This window comes from Lepisosteus oculatus, chromosome 6 (genome assembly GCF_040954835.1).
Source record: "Lepisosteus oculatus isolate fLepOcu1 chromosome 6, fLepOcu1.hap2, whole genome shotgun sequence".
In the NCBI taxonomy this organism is placed as follows: domain Eukaryota; kingdom Metazoa; phylum Chordata; class Actinopteri; order Semionotiformes; family Lepisosteidae; genus Lepisosteus; species Lepisosteus oculatus.
Window position 1 is genome coordinate 38,258,076 of NC_090701.1, and position 27,272 is coordinate 38,285,347.

A 27,272-nucleotide genomic window follows, 5' to 3' on the forward strand; every position below is an offset into this window, starting at 1 on the left:
ACAGGAGGTAAAGCTTTCAGATAAAGTAATCAGAAAATGCAGTTGACAGTGTGGAGCAATCCTTCAGCAGATTTACTTTCAATTACCTGAGCTCAGGAGAGACTGTCTACACTCGACGCACTGTACTGTCGACAAACTAGTCAAGCTCACTGTTCTGATGTGATCTCAAAATGCGATTCAGTTCAACCTTGCTGTGTCAGCTTAGAAAAAAATGCCATTTTTTGCAACAGATTGTTTGTTTTATATATTTTAGTTTTAAGAAAGTAACCAGTAGCACATACAGTACTAAACTCCTACGGAATACACTGGACACATTTTCTGTAAATAATGTAAGTGCCATTTTCTGTATTACAGATGGGATTTGAATCAGTGCATCCATACACCCTTGGTAAACTGCATGTGTCACATTTACTGTATCTTACGTTGAGGGTGGTGGTGGTCTTCTTCACAATATTACACCAGGCTGGAATATTTCAATATACTGCATAGAATATGCCCAAATGCATAGAAATGAAATGATCAATAATCCCACCGGCTACATCACGTGTGGTACTAACATCTTAAAAGCAACACCATCTGGTCATATATTACTGCTACATCTTTGTCAAGACCATCATCATTAAAAGGCTATATTTCAAACTGTTGATCCAGATATACCTGTATCCAGACATATTTGCATTGATACATAAAAATAATTACACACGAAAAAGATGCAATAGAAACAGAATCGAGTTTGGATACAAGAAAAAGAACTTTTTATTGCAATTTTAAAATGTTTATTTCTTTTTTAGGTTTCTGAACATCATTTATGAAATGGGACTATTCGTAAAATTATAGACTTTAAACCGAGACATCATGCTCCTATTCGGTCTTCTGTCCCAGCAATAGGTGAGACAGGATCACCCCGCAAAACAAAAATTACAATCAACTAAGAAAATACCCAAGAGATACGGCTCCGCACTTGGCAAAATCAGAACAAGAACAAAGGTTAAGCCCTGACATTTCCTAAAGAAAGAACATAAAACATCAGAATAATAACACAAAAAATCAATTTAACTTAAAACTATGGAATCCTCATTTACAGCAGTGTTCTTTTGTTAGCACAGGAAACAACCAATAATAATTGATATTAAATGTTTCGGTTCCAACTAACTCATAAATCCTAAAAAAGAAAACTCTATTCAGAGGTAGAGTCCAGTGCACAAGGCTGTTACACCAATCACCAGCCTAAAGCAGGCTGAACCTGATTGGACCAAGTTCACTTTAGTATTGAAATAAACATCAGGCTGTATGTACATACATACAATAAATAGGATATACAATCTTTAAAGAGCTGAATACATTTCACAAAAGTACACCTGTTCCATATTTCTCTATAAAATCTTTGTCTTTTAGAGATCCAGACCACTCTATCATTTCCATAACTTAACAATGACTTGTGTTGTTTGGACCCAAACGTATGGAATAGTTTTTCTACATTTTGTAATGTTCTGGTTCATGAATGTATACTTTGGATGCAACTAAAAAACAATATTTGGGTTCACTCTAAATCACACAAAATGGAACTGCAGATTTGCTAAAGTAAGATATGATACAGTATGATTTCTAAAAGCATTTGAGGCTTTGTTACAGACAGACCCAGCAAGCTCTTTGCAATGCTCACTGTGTTCAGGACTTGACATTTCAACAATAAAGCAAGAGGAGGGTTACAGAAAATTCTGCTAAAAAATATTCTCAAGAGGGTCAGCCCATAAATGTACTCCTTCGGTGCAGGAGATGAAGACTGGAGTCCAGACATCGCTAGGTGGAATCTGGGCTATCTCATTTACTAACTGTAGCTAAGTCACTGGCAGTGTGAGCTTCATTTGGCTAAAGTATCCTTGGCTTTCTGTATAACCCTTTAAATAAGATAGCAGCAATGTTGATGGAGACATCGTTGCTCCAATTGATAACAGCTCACTGCTGTGTGGAGAAAAATTAATAGATCTGATAGTACATGTTCTAGAAAAAAAACACATGTATGGGGTTCATTAAGAAGTGTAGTTGTAAACTGAGATTAATAAAAGTTGCATAATATAGGGGTTCTCCAAAATGAAACAGGTGATGATTATAAATTAAAGAAAAGTTATATGACGACGCTAAACAACTACACTTTTAGTTGCTTTTTGTTTTCATTAAAAAACAACAAAAATTATTCAGATGATCTTGTGTTAGCAATAGAGCCTGAGGAACAGCTATGAATGTTATCCAAACCGTATTCAGGCCAGCTCAAGTACACAGTCATTGGCTCTCAGGCTAGGTTTATTAGGGGTCTTTAAATAAAGTGGGAACTGACTTTTTTTGCAATTTCTTTGCAAGTGTAAAATATGTTCTGCATACAATTATATCATTCTTTTAATCAATCCAGAAACTCATCCGCTGATTTTGGCCTCGGTGGTGAAGTCTTGCAATTTGTTAGAAAAGAAAAGCTTAAAAACCTACACTTTTAGTGAACAACGAATTCCATTTTAACTGGAAGACTGCACTTGAGCACATAGCACCATCCTAGCTTAAAGGGGAACTGCAACGCTATTTTAATATTTTGGGGTTAGAAAGAATCAGCATTGATGAGTGTATCTGTAAACCACAATAAAGTGAAATGTACACAGTAACGTGTAAAACCTTTAATTTACATCACAAAATAGATGAAATTTCCAGGTATGCGCAGTGCCATATTCTGCGATTCAGAACGAGGCAACAAAACTTCCGGAAATGTGAAGTGGCCTTATTACACTGTAAACAAGCAGGCTTGTGAATACACCTCTTTTAATCCAACAGAAATACTGCTCTCGACTTCGAGGTGGTTTTGCTGACAAATACGACTTACTTGATAACTGCATGCAGATCATGTTGGAACATTTCTGCAGTGAAATCTCTGCTGCACAACCTGTACTTATTCGCTCATACAGTACGTCACATTACATTAGTCTTTACGCAGACTAGTGAGCAGGAAGGGCAGCTTCATGCCACTACTAGTGGGAACTCTCACCACGGGTTTTCGACAACATGGCGACTTACAGTACTTTCACAATGTTCGGGATTTATGCTTAATTTGACATTTGTAATATTTTTCTATACTGTCAAAAAATCTATTTTGTTACCAAGATTTACAAACCAGTCTGAGAAATTGAGACTGCAGTTTCCCTTTAATTGTGAGAGATAATCTAATCAGTTTTGATTTAGTTCTGACAAGCTTTTTTTACTCACAGGAAGCAAACTAAACACCTCAGATGTGACAACTGGAGGCTTATGGTGTAGGAAACCATGGGTTAACACATCAATTTAAGCAATGTACGTGGCATTTGGGGACAGTGGGTCCACTTCTAGATGGACAGTATTATTATGGTGACGTTTTAATTAGTTTTTCCAACAAAACCAATTGTTTCATTCCTTAAAGAGCTCATTAAAAGCACAGAAATTTGGAACATCCCAACCAAATGCTACTCTTTTAAGAACATGCTAATTTTTTACACTGTTCTATTGCATTCATTTATTTGGCCACCATGTAAGAGTTAAAAACCAGGATTCAACTCAAAACACGCTAACCTTAGATTCCTTATCCAGTGTTTGATAATATAAACTGCAATTAGACACCTGACATTTGGATTTAGTAGGTGGATCAAAGTTTCCAACTTACTCTGGGCACTAGCTGTGATATTTAATTAGATAAGTAAATTAATAAAAAATATATGTAATTTAAGAGCATTGATTTACCTTTTAGTCACTGATTATCACTTAAGCTTCAATTCCCCCCATACGTTTCCTTACACATAGATGCTTTAATAAAATTCTGCACATTTAAATGATTTTCAAAACTGCAGACTTGTTTGTCTTCAGAATTGTAGTCTGGGTGGTATAGTAAGACACTCAGAACCTTCACTTCTGCAATAGAAAAAGTACATTGGAGGTCAGAATAGAACTGATTTATGCTGAGTGTCTGGAGGCAGTTGTCTTCTGTCAATAGTGACGCAGTCCAAAATACAATTCTGAAGACTGATGAGTTTCCAGATTTCTAAACAATTTCTAACACTACAGATCTTTAGGCTGTCATTAGACCTTTGATACTGTGAACAAACAATACATAAATTGTAGAACAAAGCACTTTAAATGCAAGAAGGATTTTGCAGAAAATATTCACAATTGTCAAGTGTTTGGGGGGCATTTCTAAAATTTAAATAGATTACATTTTGTAGTGAGAAAACTGAGTTATCATGGGTGTTAATGCACAAAAACATCCACGTACTGTACATATTTTCTGATAACAAAATTCTAAAAATGTAGATTTACATGGAAGTAAGTGGAGATCATACAAAAGCCATTGACTTAAACAGCAAGCTAAATGCTATGAGACACATTAAAATAAAAGCATTTGTAAATGTTCTTATCACAAAGCTTATTAACTGTAACAGTTTTAGCAAACCTTTGAGTGCTAAAGCTTTATTGTCTTGAAAGTACACAGTAGCACAGGTCAGTAAAAAAAATACATTTAGGATCCTGTTCAAAAAAGAAATCTTTTTTGTTTGATGGTAATTAAAAATAACTTTACTACCCCTATAAATGTAAGTTTATAAAAAGCCAAAGCATAACTAATTTATTCCAAAGTTTTGCAATGGGAAGTTTTGCAAAGTTATTAACCCATAAAATAGTAATAACATTTAAGTACTTTTATTCACTGTATAAATTTTACACATTTAATTCTTTCCAGTTGGCAATTCTGATCAACAGACTGAGGAATAATCACTTTCTCTTACAGTTCTGTAAAGTTTGGACACCACTCACAGCAATAAACATTTCAGCAGAAGCCTCCACTTACATTGTGTTTTTGCTAGTATCATTAACACTTACATACGCCACATAGCGCGTTCGGAAAATATTTTGGATTTTTGAAAAATATTTTTTGAACAGGGTCCATTTCTTCGCATTTAATCGTAATCTGTTTTTATTTTCCAAAACTATCTTCTCTAGACATGAACATGGTAAAATATGTAACAGTGCAGAAAACCTCTGACTTGAAAAGATTTCAGACAAAAGAGTTCTAATAAAAGAATATAAACAGTCTTGGACATCTGTCACTTGGAAAAACAGAGACCAGAAAGGGGGCTAAGGGCAGAGTTACGGCTAAAACATTCACTCCACAACTAACATATGGCCAAACGTTCTCTTGAAAAAGAAATAAAACTAAAACAATTCTTTTCTAAGGTCAACGAAAAATGGTACATGTATATTGCTTATGGTGAAAAAAATACTTTTGTTGGCCTGGCAAGTAACATTAAAAAAAACCCAGCAAGAACAAAAAATATACAAGTAATACATAAAACTTAAAAGAGTGCAAAACATTTGCTATCCGCCATTGTATTTTGGCAAAATCAATACAGCAAATTTAGGACAATACTTTTCTGTTCAAACTGCTTCAGTTATTAATGGGCTAATAAACTGACTTAGTAATATACTCTATATATATCATTGAACTGGGGGCTGTAGTCCACGGCCTTAGCTCCCTGTGAGGAATGCACCGCAGCATTATTCACATTACTAAACAAAGTGCAATCTTATCGGTCTGCAGTTTGATTAATTTTTGATCATGTAATTTGACATTTAACCCTTGTCTCAAGTCATATGCAGTACATTACACTCTTGTCCATTCGGATGGAATGTTTGTATTTGGACATCAACTAGTTCTTCCGTCACCTCAGACCTTTGCTTAAGCTTAGGTTAAAGTCCGAGATGAGACAGCAATTCAAATTGGACTGGCGATTGTGTAACTCAGGCCAAAGTCCTTGGAAAACCTTCATAATTGAGCACGAATTGGCACTGGCACCCTGATGGTGAGCCTCACTGTGACAGACCAACCCCTGGGAAGAGCCAAAGGCCTGACTTTGCTTTTTTACCCCTAAGCAGGGCGACCTGGCCATAGCGTGGGGGGGACTTGGTGCACTGAGCAGAAAGAGTGAGGAAGATTGTTTAAACTGTTACCACTGCTGCCAGAAGATACATAAAGCGCTTCAATCACCACTGCAAGTCTATGTACTGAACGTTTCATATGCAGTAGGTTCCTTCAAAAAATCATACTTGCTTTCTGAATGTAAAAAAATTGTATAAACAGCACTAAGAAAAAAATAACAGCAAACTAAAAATCAGTCTGTTTCATTTAAAAGTAAGGAAGCAAAAAACCTCTACAGGTTTAATTCAATAAAATCACAATTAATTTTCTTAAAGTTTCAAAAAATAAATATTTTTCCACCCTACAAAAAAGATCTTTGACTGTTTTTTATTTTCAGAAAAGCTGACCGATGTTGTAGAGAAGACGTGCACTTTTTTGAGTACTTCTTTTTTGTTAAAACTGTCAGAAAAAGCATTTTGAGAAACTAAAGAAAAGCCAATGACATTAAATGGTCCAAAACATTTGTAGGTTTGAGTAAACAACACAGGAAATGGAAATTGGTTATCCAACTGTGGAAATAATCAGAATTGCCCGGAGGAACAGGCTTCTGTTCTTCTTCATGGCCTTGTTACCTCTTCAGATAGCTGCTTGTGCTCGGGAGAGAAATGTTTTCACATTAATGAGCGACAAACACAACAGGAATGTACAAAAAAATCAATATCTGGCAAACAACTCTATGCACACAAAGACAACAAATAGGAAATGTCACTATGATGAAGGAACTCTAATATCATGGCACAGTTTGCTGTTTTCTTCTCAGTTCATTCTAGTATCTTATGTCAATGCCTTATTTCCCACATCACAGCAGTATTTTCTCTCCACAGCCACAGAATGAAGCTCTGGCAGCCCAAGGGAAAACATGAAGAGTGCATCTGCTCCGTTCCAAAAAGTCGCACATTTCAGTCCTTTCTCGATTAAAAATAAAAACGTGCTTCCTCTGTGCTGCAGCAGACGGAGGCACTGGAAAGGCATGTCGCCCAGTCGAAAAGGTTTCGTGTCCCCCGCCTCCCCCAGTCCAGGCGGATGATAAACCTCCTTTGCAAAGAAAGCCAACCTGTGTCCCAGTACGCAGATTGTTAGGATATAATAGCAGGAGACCACCTAACCACAGTCAGATTGTCTGCGCTCACAGACCGCTTCTTTGCCGCTTTCCTCAAGTCCTTATATTTGTCATCGCACAGCCGGGAGATGGCCTGTAAAGGGTGTTAAAGAAAGGGCTTAACATTGTTTGTATTCTGGAAAATACAAGCACAACCAAAAAGAGAGCATGTACAAAACAGGACACACAGTATCTGAAATATATGCAGCAATACTTATGTCAGCACAGCCTGGTAAAAATACAACCCTTGTATAAAATGCATTAGCAGATCTGAAAAGGATTCTAAATATATATCCAGCCGTAACTGCGTATTATGCAAAGCTCCCCAGCTACCCTTGAATTGTGCAACGGGGGTTGCGTTCCTAATGCCTTTCAAAGTTTTAGTTTTGAAACTGGTAACAAAAAAAGAGATAATCAAAAGCTCTTCAATCCCTGCTGTAGGTTTGGTTTTAGACATGACTGCAGTTTATTAAGCAGAAGTTTATATGAGAAGGGTATTCATGGATATAACCAACAGTCTCCAGGTCTCCTTTGTGTTTAAGCTAATATCTTAAATTTCTTACAAACAAATAAGCTCTAAAATATAAGGCTTACCATAAGCCGGTATGCTATGATCTTTAAATGGGATAGTATGCTTTGAGCCTTTGGCCACTAGGAGATTAAAGTAACATTATGGCAGTGCGAGACGGCAGAAGCCAAAACAGAACAACATCATTAATACTAGAAAGTTTCCACCATCCACGGGATTGTTATAAAGACCAGAGAAAAGTAACAATTTAAATAGAAATGAGAAGAGGCTCTGTTTTTGCGTCTAAAGCACGGCACAGATCACCTTCAGCAGCAAGAAATAAAACATGTCTCTCACCTCTAGTTTCTGTGCCTTGTCCCTACTTAGTGGTTCCAATGGAAAGCTTAGATTATTGGCTTCTGACAGGGAGCGCAGGTCAAAATAATACTTTGCATAAACACTTGAAGGGACATTAATGTTGAACTGCAGCAACTCCAGAAACTGTCGCTCAAGTTCATTCCTGGAAAACATAAAAACAGTTAAATAAAAACTTCAGGATACATCCATTAAAACATTGAAAATAGCCTCACGGAAGCACCACAAACCACTCGTGACCATATGAAGTCATACAAAGCTTACAACTAGTTTTTTACTAATAAACAACACAAGCATGCTCATTTAAACTCCACAGTTTAAATACTCCTTAAGTAAACCTTAGAGTTTTCACTATTTCAAAACTTGCAATATAGTCTTAGCTAAGGAACAGAAACAACATTTAATATTGAGACAGGCAATAGATGACAATTTAGGCCACAGGGTTTACATGACATTGTTACATTTCTTGTTTTCTTCAAACTCAAGCATTAAAAACACATTGGAACCAATAGAACTTTTTGCATTGTAAAACCTCTCAGTATAAAAATCTCACTTGAACAGATAGTGTTCTTGGAACACTTGCTTTAGGAACCTAGGAAGAAAATACCCCACTGTCACTGTCACTGAACAAGTGCAAAGTGATATAAAACTGGCAAAAATGAACATCAATGCATCACCAAGGGGTATACTTGGAAATTAAATTGCTTAGTTACACTGACACGTAACCCAGCTTCTTTGTCTTTCTGAGTTTTTAGGGTTACTTAAAACTGCTAGCTGCATGTACTGTAGGTTTCTTATTTGTCAATTGGTTCATTTGTTAATCGGCTCATACATTGTGTTGAATGTATTATGTACTGTGTTACATCTTTTACCTGCCTGCAGGGCCAATTTCCCATCAAGGACAATAAAGTAAGTATGAATTGTAGTGATGAAAATATTCAAAATGTAAGTATACACCCTCTCGCTAGGTTACATGAGAGTAGACTTTAAATTTGACTTTAAAAAACTAACACAGGTCCCACAATAAAATTCAGCTTCACTTTGCTTTTGCACATGTTATGGGAACCTCTGCTCATCACCTTGTGCTTTTTCACTGAAAATTGTCAGTAACCCATACTGCAATCATGTTAGGGAAGTACCCAAGTGATTCTTTTATTTACTGTTAATTTATTTTGTGTTTAATTACTGAACAGTACGGATAGGGTAATGAAATGTACAGTACTTACAAAAACATTAAAATGTCATTCTCTCTTTACTTACTGTACACTTTAAGTGTACGTTATATTCTATGTTCCATTTATAGTGTTTTAAAATGTTGCGAAAGCCGTGACTGTCAAAGAAAATCTATGTTGGGGATAGAATGATGCAAAAAAGAGCCCTAGCACTCTAACCTAACACAGTCAGCAGCTTTAAGTTTAGGAATACTGCTAAACAGGTCCATTTCAGTCAACTATTAGGTTAAAGTGCTAATTAAAGAGTTGAGATGAAAGTAAAAAGGAGAACCATGCTGCTAACTAAATGTCTTCATATACCTTAAACGGTTTTTTAAAGTAAAGGGCAGATTAAGCTGCGTTCATGTAATCTGCATGTTCATTTTTTAAATTCCATCATAATTTACATTATACTGAATTTACAACATAGGTAAAAAGATATGACAATCATTATTATATGTATTAAATAATGAACCTTAAAAAAATATTTTGCAAGTGTGATTTACCTATGCTATATTTTCCAAAGCAAACTTGCGTCTATTTAATGGTACTGGAAATATTTCAGCTCACACAGTGAGAATGTGGGCTAGCATCTGGACTCAACATAGTATTTCTTTGCCAGGTCTATTTTGTGCTAATGTAATAACCTATATTGATACCCACAATAATATTCAAATTTGTGTAGTAAAAGACAAGCTAAATTTAGCCTACAGAGTCGAATTTGTGATGAAATGTCTACCTCTGACAGGATCTCATGCATTTATTTTTCTGTTCTGGTTTGTCATCTGATCCCTATGATAAAAACTATTCTTAACACTAACTATGTTTACATGGGTCACGTCAAGCAAAAATCATGAAAAAAAAACTAAAGGCCCAGGTGGAATCCTGCAAACAAACAAAGCAAAAGATTCCACAGATGAAAGCACTTAACTGGACTACCAACCTTACTCTGTTCTACTGGCAACTACCACACTTGGTCTACTGACCATTCTGAAGGAAAAAGACCCACCTTTATACATAAACTCAAAACCCATGTAAACATACAAACATGCCAGACAACTCATAATGATTAATTTACACAATCATATAAAGCATTACAGCAATCAGGCCAATCAGCCAGGACAAGCATGTTGCCCTCTCCCTCCTGGATTGAATTTCCCTCTTCATGCCCATCTCTTGTCTGTTTGAGACTTCATCTTTTTTTCTGATATGACCCATCGGCAGCTTTCCCATCCACTCTGAAGATACTGGACAAGATGTGGATGATGTTTCAACATTGTCTTCCACTGGAGATGGGCAGGGTGGCAAACAGGCGTTGCCCTCTTCTGCGCAGAGCCTCAGCCAGGGCAGCTGGCCCTTCACCCTCTTTGGGAACCTGGGCCAGGTTGCCAAGCAGCACAGTCACAGAGGTGACTTCAGTGTGACACACATACAATCCCCAGGCAGATGGGGCTGTGACTGAGTGAGATGAGGACACTCTTTCTCTTCCAAGTGAACCATGGAACCATTAATGACCTAGTATTCAGGACCTCAGTTTAACATCTCCTAGTATGTCCCATAGTCAAAAGTACCCTGTCACCATCCTACAACACTGGTCACAAAATTGTAATCGAGCATGAAGAGTGCCTCCTACTGGTCCATCAACAGCACCAGCAATCTGGTTTTCCTACATTACTGACCAAGCCCCACCTTGTCTAGCTTCTTAAGACATCAGAATGGCGATGGTAACACTCCAGGATGCAAAGCTGCTTAGTAAATGTAACTATGACACTGGTGATGTGGGATTTTGATCATACAGATAAATTACTTGATAACTGCTTGATAACAAGCTCTTCTGGACATCAGGATTTATGATTATAAAATTATGTGTAGTCATACATTATAAAAAATGCATAATATAACTATAGTATAATTATACAATGTAACTATTATTAATAATGCATAACTGTTTATAAAATATTTTATATACAATATGTATAAACTTCGTTATCTCCAGTAGGTACAAGTACACCCACTATTCTACATCTTGTTCAGTAATACTGAAAGCATAGTGAGTAAATAAAATTATAAACACTCAGTATACCTACTCTTTCATATTTACTATTTAGAGTCTAATTACAGTTAACCTTATTAAAATAAACACAATTTATTCATGAAATATTTTTTGCACATATTCAAAGATTATTGTAGTTATGCAAACAAAGATTGCATGTGTGTGTCTTTACAGATGATTGTAATATAAACTTATTCCAAAACACAATAAAATTAGCTTTGTATTGAAATGTACTGTAAAATAATCATTACAATATCACCATGCGCACTCATTTTCACTATTGTCAAAAAGTCTATTTTTATTTTATATTGCTCTGAAATTATTTTACTCATCCTTACTATGTCAACATCCTTGCTACGTCAAAAAAGTACATTTGAAATCGTGTTTTAGTTTTTTTTTAAGCAAGAACAGGAGCTTTATAAAAAGGTGGTTTGAGTGAACTGTTATTTCATGAATTACAAATGAATCAAGAATAACAAATATAAAAAAAAGACAAATACTTTGAAATATGGCTAACACTACTTTCTTTCCAAACTAAAAAAACTCTTTTAGCTTTTCCCGACAATGCGGTGTCCTTTTTACAGGTGCAATATGTGACTGGTGATTGGCGTCTTGTGAAACCTTCTCTTACAATCTGTGAATACTATTTTAGTATTCAAAAAGGTCATAACCGGACACTGAAAAAATATTAGTAAACTATTTTAGGGGTTTGCATTTCTGCTTCATTAATTCTAACCAAAAAAACTGAGCTTACTCTCCTTAGTCCACGTTTTGCATTTTTCAATTTGGGCAAAAAACATTTTATTTCAGTTTTTTAAATATTGCCACAATGAAGTAATAAGGTGTTTACTGTGGAAGAGTTGGGTGTAACATTTATTTCCATGTATGTTATATACAGTACATTATATGCATCTTTTCCCCCTTCATCTAATCATTAGTTTCAAGCCACTGCACTGTAGTAATTTCAAGATCAAGCATGTCCTGAAAACAATAAGAAAGTAAATATTTTAGGATGAACTCACATGTCTTCTACTGTGATGTCTTTCAGGATCTGGCAATAATCCACATTCCAAACTGCTTGGTCATCCCAGACTTTAGACGCCAGTAAGATGGCACCTAAAACAATCCGTTTCCAGTTTGCAGGGCAGATATCAATCTCTGCATACGTTAACAGTCTTTCAAGATACACCTAGAAAAAAAAAAGAAAAAAAACTTAGAAATATGGACAAAGATGAGCAGGATCACAAAAAGTAAATGAGTTGTTATTCTTCCTCATCAGGATAACACGACTGGCTTTACCTGTTTTGCAATTAATGACAAACGTGACAAATTCGCCTTATAAATTAACAGGTACCTTTTGTAACTACATGTTCATTTTATCCCTTTGAAATGATGTATATTTCAAGAACGTGGTAAGAGGTTATTAGCTTTATCATGATAATGCTGTACTTTCCACCCTTTTGACTTATATTATTGGCTTATCAATTGATGTATGAAAAAGACTAAATAAAGGAACAGTTCTTTTCAAAAGTTATATATCTAATTTATTACAGGACAATAAGGAAGCAGAGCACAAAGATTTTGCAAGAAACTAGATTCACATTTGATTAACAATTCAGTTTAAGTCTACTTTTTACACCTAGTATTGCCATGTTCATGTTCCTTTCAGATCTACGGCCTTTTAATAAATGTTTACAAAAGATATCCGCAAGCAGTATCTCATATGATGCATGCAACAGCCAAAGCAACTTTGTATTCATAAGTTTGTTATTATAAAGATGTGTCACAAATGCAGAAGTATACAACGGAAATAGAACATCAGTAACAGCTTCTCATGTCCAGTTTTCAGACATATGTGACTTATGCACATATCTTATGAGAAGGCACTTACTATAAAGACAGTGCACCTGAAGGTCTGCATGTGTAAGTGTAACAGAGACTACAAAGGGCAGAACTGACACTGAGAACCTGTCGTGAGGAATAGGAGAACCGATGTGTGGAAAGAGGCAGAGCTCACGTCAGAACCGCATGCGCCCAGGCTAAAACCAGTCAGAGAAGACAGAATCTAAAAAATCCAAAAGAGGAGCTGCTGGTGAATGGAGCAGTTGCCCACTATTGTGGCAGTACTGTGTTTGAGCACAATCTGTATCTGGTGAAGATTGCTTCACTTGGCATTCCCGAGACTGGTTGCCTTGCCAGATAAACTCTGGGTATCAGTCTCCTTTGGGTCTGGACATTTCTCCTCTTTCTTATCACTGGTAATCCTGCCTTTCCCTGTATAAAAGGAGTTCCTTTAAGTTCAGGCAAACCGGTCTTGCTCCATTGTAGCTTTCTTTAAAAAGGATCTCAGTTCTTTAATTCTGCTTATCATCTGTGCAAATAAGCATGAATGCTTGGCACATCCAATAGCTAGAAGAGCTTTGCAAGTAATATGTGCCAATTATCTGTCCTTTATTTTATTTTAGGTTTGTGCGTTAAAATTAAACAATGATAAAGTGTTGCATACAACACAGGCACTCATGTGCTCAATGTGACTTTTCTCAAATGACAGCCAGGTCAATGTATTTCTAAGCTTGTAAAAATTCCACCCTTGGTTGTGATCTAACCTTGTGACATAGTCTTTACTTCATCACACAGTTCATGTTTCAAAACAGGGATATTTTAAAGTGATATTTTTGAAAAAAATATTTTGATAAAGTTATTTTTTCAATATTTTTAGAATTTAATAATAATTATTTATTGTATTTGTTAGTGCTTTTAACATAGAGATTTACATACACAAGTAGACAAAATTCATACACCACAGAAGAGCAGCACCCAAGCAGGTGATATGCAGTAACCATTCTACACAGCCCCACAACACAGCAGAGCAGTTGGATAGATATGGTATATATATTCAATTTGACAAAAACGTTCAAACATTAGATAAAGAATGGTGAAGACTCAATAATACTGGTTCTCATATATAATTTCTTTTACCCTTGTTGCTTCCATCACTCTGGTAGTTTTAATTTTAAAAGATTAAAGAGATAGCCCTAAATCACTAATCACAAAAAAGTCCTATTTTGTTCAGCACACCAATCAGCATGTAAAATATCTAAACCCCTGGGAAATAAATCATGATTAAAGATGAGAAAAGCTGCTTCCTAACATCCATCCATTTGTTTTTTGAAAGTTTTTACCAATACAGGGTCATGGAGGAGCCGGGGCCTATCCCGACAGGCAACAGGCACAAGGCAGGTTACACCCTGGACAGGACACCAGTCCGTCACAGGGCACACACAGACACACACGCGCACACACTTGCAACAAGGCCAGTTTCCCCAGAAGCTAATGAACCTACTAGTATGTCTTTGTACTGCTAGGAAACCAGTGCACCTGGAGGAAACCCACACAAACACGGGGAGAACCTACAAACTCCATGCAGATAGTGACCAAGGTCCAGGCAGCAACACTAAGCACTGCACCACTGTGCTGCCTGTTTCCTAACATGTTTTTCCAAAATAAATAATAAACTGACTCGGTGCAGAGAGAAACAATAATAGTATTCTTAAACTGGTAACAAAACCCTCTGAATAATTTCAAATATGAATAAAGATTTCTTAACAGACTAAATCAATGTATATACTGGACTTACATTATCACAAACTGCTAGAGATATGCACAATCCTAACTGTACAATATACAGTCTAGAAAAATGTGAATGTGGAACTAAGTAAGCATTAAAACTGTATTTAGAGCCTTGGAAGCAATGTGAAAAGATATTATATTGGAGGTTTATTTTTAGAAGAAAGCTAATCAATACTTGGAATTAATTAACACAAAAAATCTTCCAAACTATGTATGTATTGGGATAAAGTTAACATTATAATGAAGTTTAACTCTGTTTGACGTTATAATAAATTATAAGTCTGGCTCTGTTTGGAGTTGTGGTTGTGTGATCACTGTGTAAATTAAGATTGCTTCAGCTGTAGATCTAATTGAGTTTCAAATTGATACTTTTGAGCTCCTTTGGAGTGACCACTAGTGTTGGGCACAATAATAACTGTGCAATAATCAGTCAAGAAGGAGATCTAATTTTCTGAGAAACCTTAGGAAAAAGTTAATTTTATTATGAAAGTTTGACTCGGTTAGCTGTGGCTGTGTTTGCACCGATATTTAAGAATGTGTCAGCTGTTTTCTGGATTGAAGTTCAAATTGATACTTTAGAGGGCATTTAGGGAAACTGCTAATGATACTCACAATAATAACTATGTGCAATATGTAGTCCAGAGAAAAATTAAACGAAGCATTATGCAAGTATTCCAATTTGTTTTTAAAGGATTAGGAATAATGGGAAAAAAAACCTTACTAGAACAAAGTTAAACCCTAACTGTAAATTGGGCTTTATTAAATCTTCCAGTTTAGGGTACATGTCAGAAAAAATCTAATATTATGAAAGGCTGACTTAGTTTAGAATGTGTTTTAAAGATAAAAATGTTTCAGCTTTTGTTTGAATTGAAGTTCAAATTGATATTTCTGAGGTCATTCAGAGCAACTGCTCATGATGGGCACAATACAAACTGTATATACATTAAAACCTTATACGAATGCTTTCAAACAATATGAAAAAAAAACTTCATACCAAAAAGATCAACCCATAATGTAATAACCAGGTTTAAAAATGCTCTGCAGCAGAACTTGCGATGGCAGCGAAATTCCTTTTAATTACCTTAAGCTAGATCGCAAACATGCTCTGACTTAATACTGACACATCTAGTTGACCAACTGGGATTAGTATAAAGCGAGAATATCTTAAAACCCAAGTATGTCTTCAGATCTAATCATGATGTCTGCCACCCTTTAGCAGGAATACACGCAGTATACTAGCACAGATAACTGAACCAGTATCTCAAGCAATCCCTGTGGCCTTCTGTCCCACAGATGATACTCTCGAAGGATTTTACCCAGGGCCATGTCAGGTCGGTCTCCTAATCACAGAAGCATATGTTATGGTATATGTTATGTTATATTATATACATATATATTATATATGGTATATATATTATATACCATATGTTATGGTATGTTTTGTTCTCACAGGATTTGTGCACAAATACTAGTTACATGTGAAATATCACATTGGAAGCTGCGTGGAGTTTGAGGCGATTTTAAAAAATCTGCTGAAGAACCCTGTTCAAGTTAATCTGTCCACTGAAACATGCTCTGACTTAATAAGCCTGCTTCTGACAATGGAAAAATTCCGCCTCATTTGTGGGCTCACTCCAACAACTGGATTGTTTACGGGTAACTTAATAAACTCTGTGCTGACCACAGCAGAGATGGCCCCTACTTCGGCTTACTGCTTTCACGGCCTCTTAAGAGTTATGAAGGAGTGGAATTGTTTCTTTTTCCCCACACAACATAAAATAACAGCCCAGACTTACAGTATTACGTGAGCTTGACAGAACACTGTGCAAACTAATGGATTTTATTCATCTGTGGACAACACTGTTGGATCTTCTACACAGTAGAAAAAAAAACACCAAAATATACTCCGAAGCCCTGCATGATTACAGCTTGTGACTGTATGATACAGAAAAATGTTAAAACGTAAACAAATGTCTGATTGGCCTACATTCTATCCTGTACATTTTGTTCGATAATTTTTTAAAACTTTTTTTTTCCATTATCACTATGTACAGTATCATTGGGTTTGGAAAAGTGTTTTATAAATAAAAGTTATTATTAAAAGGTAAAAGAACATTGATTAAGACTTGTGTAAGAGAACTGTTACAAATCAAAATACACAGAGACAAAATTCCATTACCAGAAAAACAATAACAGTATCGTTATGGTCTTTATTTGGATGAAGAACGCAACACAAAAATATATCAAACAGCATTTTATAGCATTGTGCAGGAGTTTGCACCATGAGTAACATAAAAAGCTATTGATAAACCAATTCTGGAGTCACCTATACTCTTGACACCTGTATTTCCTGAAAAAATAAAACTTTTATTTATTCTTTAGTCCCTGTGCCTAATGACCAAACTTGGCCTGATGGACAAAATGTATAAGAGGATATTTTTAAAATTCAATCACAATTTATGTTATTTCTGACCGACTCCTTAGTCCTTTAATTTGCAGATGTGTAAGTAGGAAATCAGTTATTTTTGTTAGTGAAGCAAGCGGAAAATGGATTTGTATGTTGTTACATTTTACCCAGACCTTTCAAAGGTTAAGAATATACTGTGGATAAATTAATACGAAATTGACATACAATTATTCTTAGTGAAATGTAAATGTACTGTAAAACAAACTGTGTAACCTATTTGTAGGGCAAAGACAGATACTGTAAGACAAGCCACTATTGTTTTCTAAAGCTGTCAGAAGAGACTGCTCACATGGACATCAGCTGTTTGAATAGGCAAACCACACTGGGGATAGCAAAATGCCTCCAAGCTTTTATGAAATATCATTGCATGGGGTGTTACTAAACTTGAGATTTGAGCAGCAAAGCCAGCAAAAGTCTGTGGGGGGTCTTTACAGAAGCAGGGAATTTTTATTGCAGGAAATCTAACACCCACAGTCCTTGAATCTAACTAAGGAAATACAAAAAAAACAGCAGAGATGACTCTGGCAAACCCAACACCCAAGTTCTACTCAAAATGACTAAATATCAGTTTTTCTCTACAGACTAAGTATTTTACTTCTTTGGATGATCAGTATATGTTCTACATTTCACCACAGTCGTTTTCCTAGTAGTATCTATGCAAAGCTAAGTTCAACCTTGGATAACCATCAGCCTTTGAAAGAATTTAAACAAATGGCTCTCTATACTGTCGAGCTTATCAGGGAATGGTAGTCATATTTCTTTAATAAAAAGTAAATCTTTAATTAAGCAAAGGTTCTTACTGTCAATTAAAAAAATAGACTAATTATTACTACATTTGTTGTTATTATTAAGAATGTTAATAATAATCGGAGCCACCTTTCTTCACATCTGTACTGCTGAAAAATCACATATAATGGACTTAAATAATGGCAATGTTCTGTGAAAAAAATTATTTGCTCTGTTATTCGTTCTTTTAAGCTTATTTATAGGGTAGCTCGCACAATTCCGAGTGAGAAGTATAAGACAGTTCCGAGACCATTTCTGTTGCACACACCCAGACAAAGCTGAGTACACCAAACAAGTCTCGGAGTTCTAGACTGCTGTAGTCCCTATTTATAGGGAAACTTCTATAGATAAAACATCCTGGACACTGAAAATCATTCAATTTCTGATACTGCAGATCACTGTGAACCTGGGTTGGCATATGCCTTAAGCTCAGTGTTCTCCAACATCATAAATTTGAAGATGGCAGGATGATTTTACTTATTGTTTCAGCAATTTTCATTATAGTCTGCCTACCCACAGCCCCTGCAGTATGTCAATGTAATTTTACACTTTAGTGTCCAGCACATTCCCTAGTCACATTTTCTAATAAGATTCAAATTTGAACATCTTTAAAATTGACAACTCCGTGACACTTCACAGCTTATAACTAATTCTTAATTAATACACACCCGCGTCCCAGGTTATGAAAGACTCGACGTACATACATTTGACTTAATGTAAAAATCTCCCATTGATCCCCTAATAAAATGCTTGAGTTACTGAAAATGTACATTATATACGTAAAGAGCAGGTAGTGCAGTATGTACCCTCTGTGGATGAATCGCGGAAAGTATGAGTAATACGGTCACCAGCAGGGCTCCGTTTTACACTTCAGTCTCTCTTTGCTTTTAAACTTGTGTGGTAACATCTGCACATTATCTCATTCTATTAATTTTTGGTATTTACGGTGTATCTTATTTTGTGTTTAGTTATTTAAACGTTGCAGTGTCGGGTATTTTCACTTCTCTTCCACTATATAAACGGTGGAAGTTTCCTTTCTCTCTCTCTCTAGCTCACGGACAGCTAGCTGCTGCTGCTACATTCTCTCTCTCACTCTCTGCCCCCCTCTGCGATCAGCACCCACCTGTTCACCACTAAAGGACAACGAACCCTGGTGAGCCTGCACTTCTGCTCTCTTGTCCCTTATCCCTCCTTCCTCACTTGCAGACACAGCTAGGGAAAACTAGGAAGGATCGCTGCAAAATGGGATTTCTCTAGATGTATGCACTCAATGGCTAAGAAAGGATTGCTATGGTAAAATGCACTTGAATTTCATGTTTTGCGGAGATTTGAGCAACACAACCCTTAAATAACCCATGGAGAGGGAGTACATTAGTACTTTATCATCATGTAGGGCACTGTTAATTTACAGCAAGACTGTTTTATATGTACTGAGAGATGAAATACTGAGGAATTTCACATGGGGAGCTGTATCAGTATGCAGGCAGCAAACGAACATGACATTTCAGCATGTGTGGCTCCTGAAAATGGCAAAACGTTGGTTTATTTTTTCAATTTTTCAGTGCAGGAATTGACTTCTACCTGTTCTGTGCTGTACTGAAATGTATACCTGCATGTCTGAGCAGATCATTTTGGCACTGGATTTAATGGCATTATTCTGACAGGCAGCTCCCACAGATTGGGAACTCCACCTTACAGCATCTGGGTGCTGTTTAGCATTGGCAACGTACAAGACTGAATTAAGAATGGTTACAACACTTTAAAAAGGTGAAGACAGACTGAATAAAAATGTAAGCCACCACTGCCCGATAATCATGAGGCCACATATCAACAGGGTAAAAGCAGGATGCCTCTGTCAAACTAAAAGGTTATGACTTGATTAAATCTGGCCTAAACATTGTTTTACCATCCAAATTCACTGAACCGTGTAACAGAGAAAACTCAATTTGACTTTTGAGTTACATTACGTCAATACTTTTGAGACAGCGGTAGGGGGATAACCTAAACTGTAAAGAGGGAGATATTTACAGTTTAGGTTTTACAAAGTGGGAGTCATTTTTTCCATTTCCACCAAATAGTTAACAGCTAATATGTGGTTACTTTAAAGGCAGGGCAAACTGTCAAACAGGACAGGGATCCAAGGAGGAAACTTGATCCTTTTTTGGCTTGATCAGAAAAGACTACAAGGGAATCAAGTACCAGTATTAGTCAACCCATTGGCCTTCATCAAAATCAAGAGTGAAACATGAACGAGAGGGCACAAGTGGAAACTACACTGAAGTGCATGTGGAGAAAATGGAGAGCAGAAGGCACATCATTACACAAAGGCTTGTGGGAGTGCGGAAGAAGCCATGTTGTTGAAGTTGATAACCTGGCTTCTTATAAGAACCGGCTAGATAAGATCCTTAGATCAATTAGTTACTGGCTACCAAACCAAAGTAGATAAGCAAAATGGCCTCCCCTTATAACCTTTTACATGCGGAAGAAAACCTGGCATCTCAACTTTATTACAGCATTTTACAGTATAGTACTTTCAGAGCATGTGGTGAAATAAGTTGTCATGAAATGAATAAATCATCATTTTACAACATATAACTAAAATTACATTCAAAATAAGTGGCATTTTCAGGACACTTTAAATATGTCAATTCTCTTATTGTTTTTTTTTCTTGTGGTATCTATTTATGTGTTATTTTAAACAACAGATACAGTGGTGTGAAAAAGTGTTTGCCCCCTTCCTGATTTCTTATTTTTTTGCATGTTTGTCACACTGAAATGTTTCAGATCATCAAACAAATTGAAATATTAGACAAAGATAACACAAGTAAACACAAAATGCAGTTTTTAAAGAAGGTTTTTATTATTAAGGGAAAAAAAATGCAAACCTACATGGCCCTTTGTGAAAAACTGATTGCCCCCCCGTTAAAACATAAATCAACTGTGGTTTATCACATCACATGGAAAGCTGAGTTCAATTTCTCTAGCCACACCCAGGCCTAATTACTGTCACACCTGTTCTCAATCAAGAAATCACTTAAATAGGACCTGCCTGACAAAGTGAAGTAGAGCAAAAGATCCTCAAAAGCTTGACATCATGCTGCGATCCAAAGAAATTCAGGAACAAATGAGGAACAGAGTAATTGAGATTTATCAGTCTGGAAAAGGTTATAAAGCCATTTCTAAAGCTTTGGGACTCCAGCGAACAACAGTGAGAGCCATTATCCACAAATGGCGAGAACATGGAACAGTGGTGAACCTTCCCAGGAATGACCGGCCGACCAAAATTACCCCAAGAGTGCAGCGACGACTCATCCAAGAGGTCAGAAAAAACCCCACAACAACATCCAAAGAACTGCAGGTTTCACTTGCCTCAGTTAAGGTCAGTGTTCATGACTCCACCATAAGAAAGAGACTGGGCAAAAATGGCCTGCATGGCAGAGTTCCAAGACGAAAACCACTGCTGAGCAAAAAGAACATAAAGGCTTGTCTCAGTTTTGCCAGAAAACATCTTGATGATCCCCAAGACTTTTGGGAAAATACTCTGTGGACTGACGAGACAAAAGTTGAACTTTTTGGAAGGTGTGTGTCCCATTACATCTGGCGTAAAAGTAACACAGTATTTCAGAAAAGGAACATCATACCAACAGTAAAATATGGTGGTGGTAGTGTGATGATCTGGGGCTGTTTTGCTGCTTCAGGACCTGGAAAACTTGCTGTGGTAAATGGAACCATGAATTCTGCTGTCTACCAAAAAATCCTGAAGGAGAATGTCCGGCCATCTGTTCGTGACCTTAAGCTGAAGCACACTTGGGTTCTGCAGCAGGACAATGATCCAAAACACACCAGCAAGTCCACCTCTGAATGGCTTAAGAAAAACAAAATGAAGACTTTGGAGTGGCCTAGTCAAAGTCCTGACCTGAATCCGATTGAGATGCTGTGGCATGACCTTAAAAAAGCGGTTAAGGCTCGAAAACCCTCCAATGTGGCTGAATTACAACAATTCTGGAAAGATGAGTGGGCCAAAATTCCTCCACAGCGCTGTAAAAGACTCATTGCCAGTTATCGCAAACGCTTGATTGCAGTTGTTGCTGCTAAGGGTGGCCCAAGCAGTTATTAGGTTTAGGGGGCAATCACTTTTTCACACAGGGCCATGTAGGTTTGAATTTTTTTTTTCCCTCAATAATAAAAACCTTCATTTAAAAACTGCATTTTGTGTTTACTTGTGTTATCTTTGTCTAATATTTCAATTTGTCTGATGATCTGAAACATCTCAGTGTGACAAACATGCAAAAAAATAAGAAATCAGGAAATCAATTTACCACTGTAAATTGCTGAGAAAATATTCACCCTGTCTACTAGAAATAATATTTTGATTTAAAAAACAATCTTCTTTTAATTACCATTGTATTAATGATCAAATACATTATTGTACATATGAGGTTTTATAAATAAGAAGCATTTTAAACAATACAACACAGCCAGTTTTATTGTATTCTTATGGAATATATGCTGGTATTTTTAGACTTGCCTGGGTAGCTACAACTGAAGTTCACAGGCTGTCCAGGGATTACACCTGTCACTGTGTGGCTGTCTATTTCCAAATTAGAAGGGAGAGATCAGAGGAGGAATGTCTGGTGTTTTATGTTACACAGATCCTGCTGCCCACAGGTGTTAAAAAATGCCCCCCCCCCAGACTAGTTTGATAATTAAGACTGCAACCCACTGACAGATGAATAGAGCAAGTGTGAAATACTGCAATTTATTTGAGAAACAAATCCCATGAACAAAAAGCGAATTCTAGCAATAAAACCTTAAGAAAACCATATAAAACGTCTGCTGCATAAACCTTACAAAAACAGTTTTTCAACAAAAAATACCTCACTTCAATACCTCAATTAAGGCAACTGCAATAACAGTAATAACAGTAACAACTGCTACTGTACACAAAATAAGTGGGTGTCATATATTAGAAAGCAATCTCACCCTGCTAAGCAAGCGCTTTTCCTAAGTTCTAAAAGGTGAAGGATTCATGAAGAAAAACCAAAACCTTTTTGGTCTCTCCCACCTTTCCCTCCACAGCAAATAAATCACAAGGTCAATGAAATTCAAAGTAAACTGTGAATGAGACGGTTAGTGGCTTTTGGCAAGATCTTCACAACAGGTTTATGGGTAGTGAAGGGAGGAAATACTATAAATCACAATCTCCTTTCGCTATTATTAGCAGCAGTAGATAAACTCATAACCATCATCCTGAAGCCCTATTCAATTACTCACAACATTTGTCAGCTCCCACTGGGGGCACAAACGTTCAGACAATACAAAGTGGTATGTTCCAAGCATTCGCACACCTGTGCATTTGTCATCCACAGCTAAGGATATGTTTGTGGTAATGACTTAGACTAAACAGAATTTCAAACATAACGTTAGAGGTTTTGCAGCAGATATCTTTCTTTAACAGGGTACAGACAACTGCACAGAAGCCAACTGCATTTAGAATAATTCTAAACCCTCAGTGTCCTGGATATATTCAGTCCCCATTCCCTTAATTCAGCCTGGTGCCAAACTATATAGTCACAAATAAGATAAATGTGGGAAAAAAAAGAATCCATTATTTCCTGCTGTTTTTTATTTATGCATTAATTTAATGCTGACTGAACTGCAGCGCTATGTTATACACATCTACACTGACCACACAAGATAATTAATATTTACATTTGAAAGCAATCTGCATTTGAGAAAGAACCCTTTAAAAAGTCAAGTAAATAGAGCACTGTGTAAAAAGAACAGTAGGCTGGCTATACTTTTGCATTTGAAGCACAATTTATTGATGAATTTAATGAAAATGTATTTCTCATTTAAAAGATTCATCTGTGTAAGTGTTGATCCGTACTGTTTAAGGCACAGTATCTCTGCCTTCTGTTGTTCTAGTTTATTAATAACAGCAGTTGTGCCTTGATCTGATTCAGGTCATTACATTCATTACACATACAATACATTTCTGCCTCTTTGACTAAAATATTTTTTCATTATTTCTTTCATCAAAACCTGAAGATGTGGTTTTCCAAAATGATACCCTGCTCTCTCAGACCACTGAAACTGGAAGTTCAATGCCTTGTCATCCACATGGTGTGACTAAAGATATCCGGTCTCTTTGTAAAGTGTAAACACTGAGAGAAATTGATCCACCTTGGAACAATTATTTAGGACTTTAAAACATTTTCACAAGATACAGTTGTAGTCACTCAATATGACTATCTTCGGCATGTATGACTTATGTATTACTTTTACTTTTTAGATATTTTCACCAAACACGCTCTCAGTCTTCCTGAGCTTAAGGATTTTTTTCCCCATAAACCAGTTTCAAAGAGCTGCACCCAGGAGGCAGCAGTGGACTCACCAGTGTTACAATGGCACATTCTGCAGTCAACTGAGCAGCACTGAAGAGCGTTCGCACAAAGCGATAGATCTGTTTCTGTTCTGGGTCATGCTTGTCGTAGTCTGGCGGCACTTCAGACTTCTAGAGAGATGACAAACAAGGCAGACATTGCTAGATGTACTATTTGGTTTTAGGGGGCAAAATTAAAAGTGTTTTACTTCCGTTCAGATGATGGGATAAAAAACATTCTATGAATCACACCAATTAAGACATTTTTTGCCTCAGCATTGAAAATTAAATACATTTTAAAATTTATTTTTAAAAGAACAGCAATACAAAATGGATAATCATAATCTGAGTGTGGCCTCATTTGTATGTGAATTAGCTCTAGGATCAACAGCTTGTATACAGCAGAAGTTGAAGTGATTTTGAGAAGCTGTGTCCACACATGGTTAGGTTCATTAACAAATAGTTACCGTGAGCGGATGGAGTTTTTCATCAAAAATGTCTAACAACATTCTTCCATCCGTGTCTCTGAAACGAGGAAAGATACAGTTGTATCAATCGAACATACGTAAATAGTCCACAATCTGTAATCTACAAATGAAACCACTTCATTCCTACTCCTAACTAAACTGTTTAAATACATCAAAGTCATTTTAATTTACGAGCATCCTGAATGACTCAGTTGGTAAAGGATCAATGGCTCTAAGGTTCAGCTCTATGATCAAGGATTGTAGTCTGGGTCACGCCACCAGCTGACCACTGTGGCCTCCCAAGCACTTGCAGGCATGCTGTTGGGAGTGCAGGATGCCTCTCACCTCCAATCGGTGCTGAACCTCAGGTTAGTTGCCTGTTATGTGTTAAAAGATAAGTGATTCAAAGGCAGGCAGGTAGGAGGAGTCTGTCTCAACTTTCTCTTTCTCCCTTGTGCAGTGCCAGGGTTTGTATTTGTGAGCCAAGACGTAAAAAACACACAACTGGCTCTTTCACAACTGGTGGGTAAAAATGTTTTATGAAAAAAATGAGTTTTCTGAGTTTTTTTTCATCATCCTACCAACACTTGTTTTGAATAGCAGGGCATTAATTGGTTAGACAGAACTGTAGATTTTCGGGGTTATATACAAAAGGGCATGACATTTCAGATCTGGGTGTAGCTCTAACCCAGGTCTAAAGGCACCCAATACTGCCTTTACTGTACTCATGCAAACAGTACTCCCATATTTAATTGCAAATGATGCCTCTCCTTCCAGGAAAAACATTGGGGTGGATATGCAGCACTTTATGTAATTGTTTTATCCTCGCTTGCTAAGATGTTAAAAATAAACAGATGAAAAACACATTTACAAATATCATATATTTCCAGACTACAGTTTAGGTAATGGAAAAAAACATTTTCTTACCTGTTCTTTATGTGATAATATATTGCAAGCGCTACACTGTAAAATAAAGAGATATTAATGGCCAACTTCTTTCATGAGTCACATTCTTACAAATTACTTTTTTACTGATCACAGGATTAACCCTCTGCCAAATTATGGCCTGTATTTACAGTACAGATGTGAGTCCAGAAACCTTTGTGTTCAGTGCCCCATTTTCTCCATTTTAATGGACAAACAGTATATTTTTCTTTCTCCAAAAACTATACTTATCAGCTTACAATTATGTTGCTGGCATTCATACAACACCTTTCTAATGTTCCTATATGTGTCAAACCTTTGACTTCTTAGACACCAGCTAGCACAAATCCTTGGAGTAGTTACGTGAAGAATTTGCAGTTTTACCTTCCAAAGAGCTTGGGTTAAAGCCCTTTGAACTGTAAGTAATGGTTTAACTTAAACCAATTAAAAAGAACATATTGTATATTTGATGATGAATGTCTAGCTTAATTTCTGCATGGCTTTCAGTTGCTTTTGACTGAAAATATATTTTAGAAGAGCCAACACTCAGTGGTGTTTTGCATAATCTTGATGAAAAGATGCGAAATCGTTGGAAGCCTTTAGCTCTCTTGAAGTGAGAAAAACACTGCAGTTTTGTCTGACCATACAAGTTATAACACTTCCTTTTTGTTAAAGATTGTGTGACAGGCTCTGCCACATACTGTAAATATGTATAAATACACACAGCATTCGCACAAGACTGCCGTGCCTCTTTTTACATACGTAATTCGCTTCCAGAAGCTCTTTTGTATAGCGAAAATTCATAAAAGAAAAATCTATTGTCATTATTTCTTATGGGGAAAAATTACGATAGGTTCCGGACCCCAAAAATGTCGCCCCAAAAAATGGTAAAAGAAACAATAGTAACTAACATTCAGACTGTGGTTTGCATTTTTAGTCATAAAAAACACTGCCTACCTAGTTAGACATCATTGATCATACAGTACAGTAACCACTTAATTTGCTTTATGTGTAATTTCACACCCACTCATAATTTTAATTTTCGTAACACTTTTACATTATGAAGTCTTAACCATAAATATGCTTACGAAAGCTAAGAGCGCAAACAATAGCAAACAACACACGAAGCGAACAGTATCACGTTTCTCGTGCCACTCCGAAGGCTCTGTTAATGTGATGTGTACACTCGATATGAAAAATATGAGTCATATGACACCTTCCTCTTTACCCTCTACATTTGGAGAAGGTTTCAAAATTTTTCTTTGTATCATTTCTTTGTAGTTTTGAAGTTGACTTTCGTTATTTGAAACGTGGGTAACAATGCTGTGTAGAATTGAATTTTTATGAAAAGAACATACAAAGAAGTACGGGTGTATACTGTATATTA

General features: G+C 36.4%; 1 protein-coding gene across 2 annotated transcripts in view; it reads right to left on the reverse strand.

Annotated features, from left to right (window-relative positions):
- Positions 1 to 729: 729 nt before the first annotated feature.
- The window catches only part of ccny (cyclin Y), an 81,800-nt gene continuing 55,257 nt past the window's right edge, over positions 730 to 27,272 (reverse strand). For both annotated transcript variants that reach the window (XM_069191229.1, XM_069191228.1), the window contains 6 exons: positions 25,889 to 25,924; positions 24,962 to 25,019; positions 24,507 to 24,626; positions 12,249 to 12,415; positions 7,945 to 8,107; positions 730 to 7,173 (listed from right to left, as the gene is read on the reverse strand). In XM_069191229.1, the coding sequence (XP_069047330.1) occupies positions 7,057 to 7,173; positions 7,945 to 8,107; positions 12,249 to 12,415; positions 24,507 to 24,626; positions 24,962 to 25,019; positions 25,889 to 25,924 (661 nt within the window). In that variant the 3' untranslated portion in view covers positions 730 to 7,056. The remainder of the gene's footprint in view (positions 7,174 to 7,944; positions 8,108 to 12,248; positions 12,416 to 24,506; positions 24,627 to 24,961; positions 25,020 to 25,888; positions 25,925 to 27,272) is intronic.